The sequence below is a fragment of the Chaetura pelagica genome, unplaced genomic scaffold (genome assembly GCF_000747805.2).
Source record: "Chaetura pelagica isolate M959 unplaced genomic scaffold, ChaPel_1.0 scaffold85, whole genome shotgun sequence".
Taxonomy (NCBI): Eukaryota; Metazoa; Chordata; class Aves; order Apodiformes; family Apodidae; genus Chaetura; species Chaetura pelagica.
In genome coordinates this window covers 807,168-819,686 of record NW_009953505.1, presented here as the reverse complement: position 1 = coordinate 819,686, position 12,519 = coordinate 807,168, and the positions used below count along the sequence as shown (strand labels likewise).

General features: G+C 35.1%; 1 protein-coding gene across 1 annotated transcript in view; it reads right to left on the bottom strand.

Moving 5' to 3' along the window:
• Window positions 1–290: 290 nt before the first annotated feature.
• Window positions 291–12,519, bottom strand: part of LOC104390308 (chromosome unknown open reading frame, human C11orf70) — a 20,472-nt gene continuing 8,243 nt past the window's right edge. Inside the window, exons 4-6 of the mRNA XM_009999416.1 lie at window positions 10,583–10,755; window positions 4,488–4,554; window positions 291–428 (exon numbers count right to left, since the gene is read on the bottom strand). Coding sequence (XP_009997718.1) covers window positions 291–428; window positions 4,488–4,554; window positions 10,583–10,755 — 378 coding nt within the window. The remainder of the gene's footprint in view (window positions 429–4,487; window positions 4,555–10,582; window positions 10,756–12,519) is intronic.

Sequence of the window (12,519 nt, the reverse complement as noted above, 5' to 3'; positions counted from 1 at the left end):
TGTATCTGAAAAGCTGAAAAGACATCTAAAGAAATACCTTTAATTAGATAAAAGGGCGAGCGAAGGGGGGGACAAAACTGTCAGGAAAACGGCTTCAAGAACTACGCCTTTTAAACACAGAAAATTGCACAGAACTTCTGTCAGTAACCACGTAACATCTACGTGAAGGTGTAGCCATTCACGGTGTGTAACCAAGGAGCACATCCCTCCCCGTAACGAAACGAGGGTATTTCTACCTGAATTCTTGCAAAGAAAGCCACCTCCATTATAAAGCTGGAGAACAGCCAGGTTTATACGTCATTACTAAATAAACTTCCACCAAAAGAGTGATACAGAGTATGCACGTGCCGTTTGCAGGGATCCACAATCAGGTAGGCAAAAGTCTGAGGGTGGCTTTTGCTTGAAGGGTAACATAGGCCGTTATCATCCTGAGAGGAGAGGAAAGAAACAGTATTACTGAGGATACCCATAAGAGACTTCATAAAAACTGAATTAAATATATCATTTTGTTCCAATTGTAACAGCCTATTTCATGGCAAAATAGAAAAAATTAACCACAGGATCCTGACACTACAAAATGCACAGTAGTAATGTCTGCATAGTTCCAATAACCTTCAGGTAAATGTAATATTAATATAAAGTGCACAGTTAAATCTATAAGCATGTGTTTACACAGAGCCTAAATTACAGATGATCAAATACACAAGGGTCCAATCACATTTCCTTTGAAACAGAAGAATAGTTAGGGATTCTATGCTAATACTTAAAGCTATTCTATCAGTAATTCTTTTTCACTTAATATTTGCTACTGCATCTGTTCACTTTCAAATATTTGCATTTAAAGAAAACCCTCAGGTTATTACAGCATTTATTAACAACTTTGAACTGTTACCAAAAACATTTTGTGTGCCAATCCTCAGAAAGGGTTTGAAGGGAATCTAAGCACCCAGCTCCAAAATCCTCATTCTGAAAAAAAACATGTTCAGCTGACAACCAACCCTGCAAGAATCGGGCTCTTTAATTGAACTTCCTATGTCTGTCCATGTCAATAAAAGCTTCAGCACTGACAGGGTAGCACAGGTTCAAAACCAATAGGGATCCAGAAACTAGATGGGGGTATTTCTGAAGGGTTGGGATTTTTTTTATGCAGTCTGGTAAGTGAACATCTGAAAGATCAACAAATATGTAGCAAATACCTCCTTTCTTTAAAAACATGTAACACTTTCCTCCTGCTCCCCAACACCTTTATACAATACTTGAAGAGATGTAAGTTCTGTTCCCTCTTTTTTTTTGCCTAAGGGTAATTCCTATATTGCACATATTGTCCATTATCTCCAGGAAAATGTCCAACTTCCAGACCACAGACTATTCCAGATTAGAGGCACATCTCTCACATTCTTTTGTTTGTTTGAAACTGTCTTCCTTGGTAGAGAACAATCCATCTTTTTTTTTTGGACCATGGAAATAATGACAATTGAAACCTCTTTCAGTGATTAAGACAGTTAACTTAGAAGGAAGAAGCCTGGGTTCCATTTTTACTCCAAGGATCCTATGTGAATTTTATCCAGTAGCTGTTACTGGCACTTCATTTTCTCCTGTTATCTCAAAGAGAATGAACCCCACTGGTGTCTTCTTTGAGGGATTATTAAGACTGTAAATCTTAATTTAAGATAAGCAGCACCATAAAAGCATTGTTTAAGACAGGTAGAGATTTGATAATGTTTATTCACACCATTTTCAGATGGTAGTCAAGTGCCACAAGCTAAAAATAGCATTTTGGTTTTAAGCTATACAGAATCAAAAGCTCTGTAGCTCCAATTTTAAGATGCCAAGCTATATTCAGGTGTTTTGTAGGGATACATCTGTATCAAACACTGGATTCTCAATTGCAGTAAGGAGAGCAAGCTTTAAGATTTCACAGTACTCAGCAATGCCTTTTGAGTTGGATCAGAAATAACCTAAACTCATGCTTGAAACAAACAAACAAAAAAACCCACCCAAAACCAGCAAACAAAGCAGAAGGAAACCAACATTAGAATGTGATTGCTAGTTAAACGTTTTTCTTCATTGCTGCTGAAATGCCATCCTTATGGAATCGACCAATGTCAGATAAGGTTTTGACTGTGTAAAGGCATTGTTTGCACACTAAGAAATTGTTCAACAAGTCAAGAACAAAAATTAGTTTAACTAAGTTCTGGCAATAAGGCAATTCAAGAAACTCCAGAATAAACCAAACATGGTAGCAGGAAAATAATTAATATAATATAATATAATATAATATAATATAATATAATATAATATAATGAAAAGTGTTCTTAGATTTATTTTAATTAGTATAAGAGGTCATAAAAACCCTAAAGGTTCCAGAGCATAAAGGCTCTGGAATTAACACAGATGTACTCTGTTTTTTAGAGCAATGTGTGTAAGAACCCTACCTAGAAATCACACTAATTCCATCTGCAGTGTGGACTTCAGTTCAGACATGCAGGGGATGTAATGACTGATTTACTGATGTTAGAGTAGGATCATTTTGTTTTTAATTTGTAGGAACACAGATAATGAGATGATGATTTAAGAGTACATATGCATAGCATAATGCATAGCATAATGCATAGCATAATGCAGCAATAAAGACACTGCTGCACATCTCTCAAAACTGCACCATTTAATCAACAATAATAATAATAAAAAATACTATAATACTAAACCATGTGGTACACTGATTTCTGACAGTGTCATAGTTGGGATTCAGGTAAAGGAAGTCCTAAAATGTCAAATACTTCAGCTGTAACAATGTTTCATTAGATGCAAGTCCTGGATTTCTCAAGGTTATTTGGAGTTCAGCAAAGTACTTGGTTAAAAGATTTAAAGTTATTTTTCTTGTCATACCTAGCTCTATCAAGTTCTGATGCTAAACAGATCTACACATTTATAACTACATCTTAATAACTTGAAATATTTATATCTCTAATAGCATGCTGTTTTAGATATTGATTCAAAAAACAAGGGCTTCTTAGCCACAGCTTAAAAACTAAATAAAAAAGAAAGTGATGGTGCCAGCATAGTGCTACATAAAGTCCTCAATTCCCTATTCCATTCATACTTGTGCAAATATACAAGTATATTTATCTATCCATTTATTAACCCAGCTTGGAGAAATCTACAGAGCCATGAAACAATCTAGACATACCTGTTAAAGGGTTTCTCTATTCTGAGAGAAAATTCTTCAGGATGTTCTTTAATGGAAACCAGAATTTCAGAATTCAGAAATTCACAAATTTGCATGAAAGCCCAATTTTTCCCCAAGGCTATGGGGAGGATAGCATGCTCTGTGTTTACACTGGATTTGCATTGTTAATCCAATTTTTGTTTTCAAAAAGTTGCCAAAGTTTGTCTGTCTTTCTTCTTCTTCATTTCTTTTTTAAAATACTGATGATATTTAGTGCATGGCAAAGACACACAGAGGAGCTCTTAAATATCATGCATCTATTTAAACACAGAAATCTGCAAAGTTTTCATCAATACATTTTATTCAGAGATGGGGAGGAAGCAGTAATGACAGAACATTTTTTATTTTAGTGCTATTACAGTCTTTAGCCTAGTAGAAAGGTAAATTTTGATACACCCAAAAAGTGCTTATTTTCCAAACCTTTCAAAAGCCTTTTATGAAACACACACTACTTAAAAGATGATGACCCACAGATGAACAACTGGGCTATTGGCAACTTACAGGGAAGTTTGTGCAGTTTGAAATGACATCAGCTTTTTCTTTTCAAAGTGGGTACATTATCTGGCATTATTACATATCCTGGTTACTCAAGAAGAATTTGGGGTAGTTCATCCTACTGTAACAATTAAATGACACATATGCTGAATCTAGTAAACATGCAGCCAGTTCTCAAACTTCTTCATGGTAAATGTGTGATTTTGCAAGAGAAACAGACAGGAATGAGACTTGGCAAGGGAGGGGAAAAGAGGCTAGCAGAAGTCATCTCATCACTCTGACCTTTCTGTATACTAAACTTCCTTGCAGCCTCTACAGAAACAGATGCAATACAAGCTATTCAGAAAGGTTTAGCAACATTTCAAAATACAGAACTATACGAAGTCAAGAATGGATTATTAATCCTTACTGCTATCTCAAGTAGATCTAAAACCAGAATTACTCAGACCTAGATATGTTTGGTTTTGTTTTGTTTTTTTTAAATAGTTTCTGGACCACTAGTATGACTTCAAGTGTAACCCAGTAAACCTATTTTTAGTGAGCTACCAAATAAAAGTCTGTTGGTGGTTCCTGATGAAAAGCTATTAAAGAGCATAAGTAGGATGAGATCAGGGAGAGTTAATAAAAAATGACAGGAACTATGGAAAAATAATCCTTTAAAATTGAATATTATTCTGTCTTTGTGTAAATGTCCATTCATTATTTTCATGTTATGCATGTTACTTCCAGTAAAATCCCATACAAAAAATTTATGAATACTTACATATGCAGACACTCTGAAGACTGTAGAAATAATACGTATTTCTTTTGTTTCAGGATCCTTTTGAACACTGAAATACAGGGGAATCATACATACTTAGTATGTACAGTAACCACTGATTATTAAATCCTTCATTTAAGAAATAATTTTTTAACATATGCATTGCATTCCCACTCAAATTTGATCAAATTCAAATTAACAGTTAAAATTCAACTCATGTCACACTGACTGTGAAAAGGTATGTTGACCATTGTTAGATAAAGTGGTTATTATGACATTTTACTGAAAACTATTGATTGCATCTAGGCCTGAGTTAGTTTCACTGTTTTCAGCTTTTAAATCACAGCAATATTACCCAGGCCTAAGTTTGCATTTTGACAGATATGAGAAGTTATTCAGCTAAACTTTTTGTAAAAAACTTTTCACATTTCACTGAGAAAATACCCCAACAACCTGCGATGTGACTTGCATTTTAATACAGACTACAAGAAGTAGCAGCAATACTGGTGAAGAAATGCAGATTTTAGCTCTTTTTAAATTAATATGTCATTATAGTTTAGGTTAATTTTTTCTCCTTTGCAATGTTGTGTATATATATAGACAGATAGGCAACTTAGGGTGGTATTATTTCTTAATTTTTGTATTTCTAGACTGTGTTTGTTGTGAAGACTGTAATTTCTTCCATCACAATTGCTAACAGCACTAAGATATTATCACAAAGCATTCAGGCATCTCAGTGGATTTGAAGCACTTTTAAATATGTCATTTTTCCTCAGGTCTGCTTTAAGTGATGTATACATTTCTTCATAAATTAGAATATGTAACTTCTGTAAATTTAACTAATATCACAGATTGCTATTTACATTAACTCATTGTGGAACAGTTGAGCTTTATAAATTACGTACTTACACAGTTCCAAGGAATGCATAGCTCAAAACCTGCCTTTTCACAGACAGGTTCAGTTCCTGGGAAAGGTCCCCATGTAGCCAAGCTGCTAGAGGATGTGTGTTAAACACAGCCCAGTTGTACCACACCAGCTCCAAGCTGTCTGTGACCACAGTCCCCTATTACCACTGCTTTCGCAAAGCTGCTTTATTAGAACAAAGCCCAGATCAACCAACATCATCTTTGTTGATTCAATCTCTCCAACCAATAAAAGAAATTGACTCTCTGATTAACTGATTTCATCTGTAGAGTAATGACACAGTCATGTATGAACTAAGCCTATATTGTCAAGTTGCTCCTTCCTCTGGTGAGTCAGTAAATGGGGCTTTCTCAGAATTTTTTGTTGCAACTGACATATAGATACACTCAACAGTGGATTCAGTTGGCACTGCTGAAACTGGTACTGGCCCCAGTTGCTGGCCTTGCCACCCCTCCAGAGACTACTGCCTTCCCAGCAGGGACAGCTCAACTGGTTCATGACTCAGCTTCTGAACCACTGCAGTTTACAGACCAGCATATTAAGATAAACCAACACGGATGTCAGTTTATACTAACATACTGGGCTGTAAACTGCAGCAGTTCAGAAACTGTTTAACTGCCTCTGCTGAAAGAGTGACAACTTCAGAACAACACATTCTTGTGTCTGAAAACAATGACTTACAATTTCTTATTTCTTAATTTTTATGTTATATACATCTAGGATAACAAAGTAAGGGGTGACTGTGAATAAGGCTTCCTTTTTATTCCACTGCCTTGACAAATCTTCCCCTTGTGGTTCCTGTAAGCAATTCTTCAGACTGAGTGTTTATTTCTAGTACTTCAGTTAATTTTTAAGGCAAAATAATATATCTGCCAAAATCAGATGGGATTCTTCCCTTACTGACTTGAAAGAAACCAGGAGGTAGCCTTTGACAAGCCTGTTTGCTCTATTTCTTTTTTTTCCCTAAAAGGTTTTAGAAAAAGCTGCCAAGTCTTCTAGAAGAGGATAGGATAGTATCTCCATGAAAATAGTCTTAATACCCCAGTTTGCTATTTTTAATTGTTAACTTCTAAACTATTAATTGAATGTGGTAGTTCTTTCATCATTTTAATGTGAATCTCCTCTCTTTTATGAAGAGCAAACTTCCTCATCATCTCTCAATCCAGTTTGGGTTCTATTTGTATCATAACTTTAGTGGCAGTATTATATTAGGTGTTCCAAACATTAAAAGAGCAACTCAATGAATCCACATCAATTCATTTATTATGGGGAAAGGGCTTGGATATGGCACAGAAGGATGAAGAGAACAATGACTATGAGATAGTACAGCAGCTGTCACCATGGAGAGACACTCAGAAAAATCAGGGAAGTAGAGTTATACATGACATTTTAACTAACGTTTTTAATAATGTAAATATATTATTTACTAAGCCAAAACTACTACAAGGATTTTGAAATTAACTTAGGTGACACAGGATGACACTTAACACTAAAATTTTGGATGGATTCAACTGGTCACAGACTAATTACTGCTGGATTAGTAACAGACAAGTTGTGCATGAATTCATTAGGAAGTAATTATTTCTCTTTTTACAAAGGAGAAAATGTCTTCTATTTAATAATTGTATTTGGAATTCCCTTGCTGTGCTTGTAAAATATCTAGAGCAGTTAATCTCAGGAGATAATGGAATTCTCTCATAAAAAAAACCAAAGTAAATGGACATGCTTTAATAAAATTAAATCTCAAACCTTTTGGCACTATTTTGAACACTTGTGCCTTGGACTCAGACACTCAGGAAAGGCCAGAAGAAGGACTGGAAGGAAGAAAAGTGGGAAAAAAGCTCACAATAGGTTTGCCACTCATGGCATTAGAGACTTTTGTGGAACCTTTCATGCCAAGGCATTTTTCCATAAGAAAAACTGTTATAGGATCAAACAGCTGTGGTTTATACCTCTGTAGGCGTATCATGATTAGATTAAGCTCATCTGTGGGAGCTAATTTTTCAATGCACATCAGCCAGCAGCTAATAATTGTACTACCTCCCCCTTTTTTTTTTTTTTTTAAACCATGCCTTTCAAGCCCTCAAGGCAGAAAAATGAAAGCTCAAGAAGAGTACAGCTTCCAGAATTTTCTAATACCACACAAAGTTTTTAACATCACTTTATAAAAAGCAGAAAGTATCTAATGTTTCTGCAAACAAACATGAAAAGAAATAAGACAAAGGATAGTCATCTAGAAAAAAAAAAAAAGAATAGTTGCTTTTCAACAGGAATTTGAAGGTGATTTGGTGAACAGAATTTGTGAGACCACTACTGTTACTAACAATTGTTTACTGAAAATAAGAGGCCATAAGAAAGTAATTTTCATTGCTTTAGTGTAATTTGTGTAAAAATGAAGTAAGTAACACAGTGCAAAGAATCAACTAGAAATTAAAACTTCAGTCAAGATTGTGGCATGAGTGACCCTCTTCAGAGCTGCATTCCTTATCCTTTAACCGGCTTTTTCTCTCTTAGGTAGGTGGCAACAAAATAGCAACATCATTTTTGATAAACCGGGGCAGAGAGAAACACCACAAAGCAGGAGACAGCTGTGATTGTGAAGGGGGAGAATAAGTCTGAAATACCAAGATTTTCTCATGGGACCAACAGAGAACTTAATATCAAAGGAGCAAGGTTAAAGATTTAGTTAAATTGTGAGTTTCTTTTTCAACTGCTAGTCAGTGGTAGCACCCACTCCACTGGCAATGAGAAATGAGCAGACATTTATAGGCATGGAACTGGACAAGCACATGGCAGACAAAATTTGAAGGACAGTTATGAATTTAGCAGATGTACTTTAAAACTTCTGAGGATAGAAAGCAAGCTGTCAACTGGGAAAAAAAAAACAACAAACACCAGAAAAAAAAAAAAAACCAAAACAGAGGAAAGGACCCTGAAAGGTTTTCTCCTGGTATTGTACAAAGAAAACAAGTAGCATCCAAGAGAAAAAATCACATATATATATAAAGGGCCACTAAGAAAAGAGACTAGGGTATAGAAAAAGCAAAGCTTGAAAGCAGGATTTTAAAATTTATTTATTATTAACAAGAACTACTTGACATGATCTACTTGACATTGGATTTTACAGCAGAAAAAGGAAAGAGGGGGAGGAAAGTTTAAGGAGATATGAAGGCTAAAAAAGGGAGTGGCTTAGAATAAAACTTGAACCTTTTTAGGAGAAAACAACTCAACAGCAAAGGGAAGCAAGAAAGTGAAGGGACTGGATTTGTGTTTTGTTCTCTCAATTCAACAACACAAGAGCAAGAACAGCTGTAATCAATGCAGAGTCAACTAAACCCAAGGATTAGAGTAACAAACAACTTGTTTCAAGTGCAGAGTGAACGATTTAAAAGAAAAGGGAGGGTAGAGCTGAAGGATTGATGGAACCTTTTGTCATACTCTGTATTTCTGAAGAACCCACTTGATTTTTGTCTATGTATTATATGCAAGTATCAAAACTAATCACACTAATAACAAAGCTTTGGTAAGTAATCAGAATATTCAAATTAATAAATGCAGCAATCCAAGTTAATTGTAAAAAACCTTATTGGAACATTAAATTTCTGTTTCTGTGGTTTCTCTAGAAGTATCAACAGTTCTACTGGTACTTAATTTATTTTAGATGACCCTGAGAAATGGCCTATGACTAAATCAACTGGCATCCTGAAAAGTACCAACCACTAGAAAATCTCAAAGTTGCTCAGAAGTTATTAAAGCCTTGTAAGCTTCTCTGGTTAAGTATTACCAAAAAAATTAAAGAATTAAAAACCCAGAAAAATATTTTGTCTTAAATATTTTGTTTCAATTCAATAAGCTATACACAAGTGCTACAGAAGTACAGAAATAGTCTCAGAATCATAGAATCATAAAATCATTCAGGTGTTTTAGAATCAATGGATCTAATCTTTTCACTGTATCTTTGTTGAGACATACACATTATACTCTATGTTCATCCAAAGACATTTTAAGAACAGATTTAAAGACAAACATATCTTACCCAATTTTTTCCTAATATGCTAGTATAGAATCTTAAAATAAGAGATAATTGATCATCACACCATTCCAAATATAGCTGAGAAGGAAGAAAAATACCAATTCCTGCAGCAATTTAAAGCCTTTGTAGTGTGTGTTCCAGTGCATTACTTAGTATCCACATCATCAGAGTTCTTTATTTCACATTTCAGAGGTCTGCAACTGTTTTCCATTGTTCACATTAACATTGCTCTTTATACTTATTATGAGTGGGAAAGTATAATAAAATATTAAATTTTAGTAATATAATTTATGATCTTCACATTCCCATTAGCCAAGCTAGGAATTAATTTCTGCATAACTGATAACAACACTCCATTTCTCCCTAGCCAGAAAATAAGAAATTTTGTTGATCAGAGAAGTTATCCCATGTATATATTAAAACAGGGCAAAATACTGCCATTTTCTTTTTCTTTTCTTTTCTTTTTTTTTTTTTTCTGAATTGGAACCTCCCATCTGTCACCTCTAACTTCAAGAAAAAAAATATTTAAAAATTCTAAACAATTCCATATACAAGGCCTAGCAAAAAATGTGTTATTCCACTGTGTCATGTTAACAGCCAGATTTCATCACCCTTAGCTTTATGCTACAAGTGTATTTGTGGAATTAAGAATGCCAAAATCCAACTGTATTTCAGCAACCCAGCACCTATATATGCATACAGAACTAAACATTTCAACTTAAGTTTTTTAATTTTAAAATCCTTAGTCAAAAGCAGCTTGAAAATAGTCCCAGAATATATATCCAAGATTTATTTGTTGATATTTTATCAGTGACAGTAGGAGCATATTCTGGTTCCACTGCCATACTATGTTTTCAGCAGACAATTACTGAAACAAAAATATTTTAAATGGGAGTGAATTATAAAACACCAATGTCCATACACGTAATTTTAAAAAAAGTTTTTATGTAGGGCAGTTGCCACTAAAATTACATTTTGTCATTGAACTACTACCATTGTTACATGGTATTTTGATAACACAGTTGCAGAAAAATTACAGCCCCAGTTTTGAAGTAATGCATCGTAAATTTCAGCAAATTGACACAAAGTATCTATGTATAGCACATACATATACAATTGTATAAAACAGAAAACGCTCACCTCACCAAGTCTTTATATAAAGCTTTTGTAGTTTCTAAGTATGGGCCAATTACATCTTCAAACTGGCAAAGAGCTCCTCCAATGCAAAGATGCTTAAAAAGACAGAACAAAAATTCCTCACGATCCAATTGGCTGAATAAGTCATAATGTTCTGAATCTTCCAAAAGCAAGACCTTGTGGAACAATCAAATAACAAATAAGTCAAATGGACAAAAAATTCTTATTTGAGATTAAATTTATAAAGAATGCAGCTACTTTGGCATATGTCACACAGAGCTTACGACCATATAAAATATATTAACTAGGGATGGAAATAAATAAATACTTCTCTCTAAATCCTTCTTCCAATGATGCAACTATGTTCAACAATTATAGATATTATATAAAGCGAATCACTGTCAGATTTGTGTCCACAAGTCCTAAGGGAGGATTTTTTCAAGACTGTTGTTACTCACTGGCTAATCACCTATCACACTAATGAAACAATGGATAATCTGAAAATAATGTAGCTATAGTTGGTATGTTGATCACTGCCAATTAGTTTGTCTTTGGTAATTTTGCCTACATTTTTTTTCTTTACTCTAAGTTTACACAGTTATCACATACTTGCAAAGGAATCCCAAGGATGTTCCAGAGGAGATCACTGAAACCCACACCATTCTTTACTGCAGACACTAGTGAGCCCTTATCTGCAAGGCTGGCTAAACCAGACTGTCCAGCTTCCTCCATGCCTCTCATCTGCCTTTCCTGCAATATTATGTGAACACAGAGGACTTGCTAGATTAGTCCCAACACTGCACATTGTCAGGGTGGACAGGAACTGTAACTCAGTATGGCTACAATATGTTTGACTCATGTCAGCCAAACTGCAGATGCCAACTCAGGCAAACTGGTCACAGCTGGACATTAATTTACCACTTGCTGGCCCTATTTATCACTCCACTACGCAACCTGCTGGGCAGCAACTGTTGTTGATGGCCACCTTATACGTATCCCAATTCTCTTCTTGGCTGAAGCAGAAGATGTGGCAGGTAGGAAAGAAACATGGAAGTTTTGCAGCTGAGGGCCACCCTCTGACACCAGGCGATAGACAGTCTGCTGCCCCCTACAGCCCAAGTCCCAGGGCGCTGACCGATTTAATCGGAAACTTTGACCTCTTTCCTGGAATATGCTGACTCTTAGTTCTTTCTGCTTATGTCTTACAAGAAAATCATGCTCATTTCAAACAAATGTGAATCCTTCCACTTGCAAATGCAGACACACACATCCCTTCCAAGGGAGAAAAACTGAAAGAGACTGAAACTCCAATGATTTCTTATTTTAAATGTTCCCTCTGAATTTCCTAAATCAAATATATTTAATTTTCAGAAAACATTTCACATGTACCCAACTTATAAATAACTATGTAGTATTTTGAACTGCTAAGATACAAACCACATCTGAAATTTAAACATGAGTTTGAGTTCTCTCCTTTTCCCAGAACTTTACAAGACAGACCAGTATTTCAGGCCCTGTCCTGTAACCAGTGTCACTGGTTCAAAACATTGCCTTCAAAGGATTTGCCAAGTGCAAAGGAGTGTAAGTCTATAATTATTAAGTACTTATGATGATTATAGATACAAGGAAGAGCAAAATCCAGTTCTCCCACACTATGTTTTCCTAATGCTAAACAAACATAAGTAGAAAAAAAAATTGGTTTGGCTTATGAAGTCAAAAGAAACACAGTGAAGTCATATGTTGATTAAGAAGGTGCCACTGTTAGAGATTCTTTTTCAGAATAATCTTCTCTCTAACACCTCCACTGGAGTATAAAAAACAGTTTTTACCTTGCAGGGCTGTTTAGGAGTTATATTTAGCCCTTTTCCAATGTTACACTGAAGATTAATATATATTTTCATTGTTTCCACTCCTTTGATACGATATGGTCAGCATTCCTG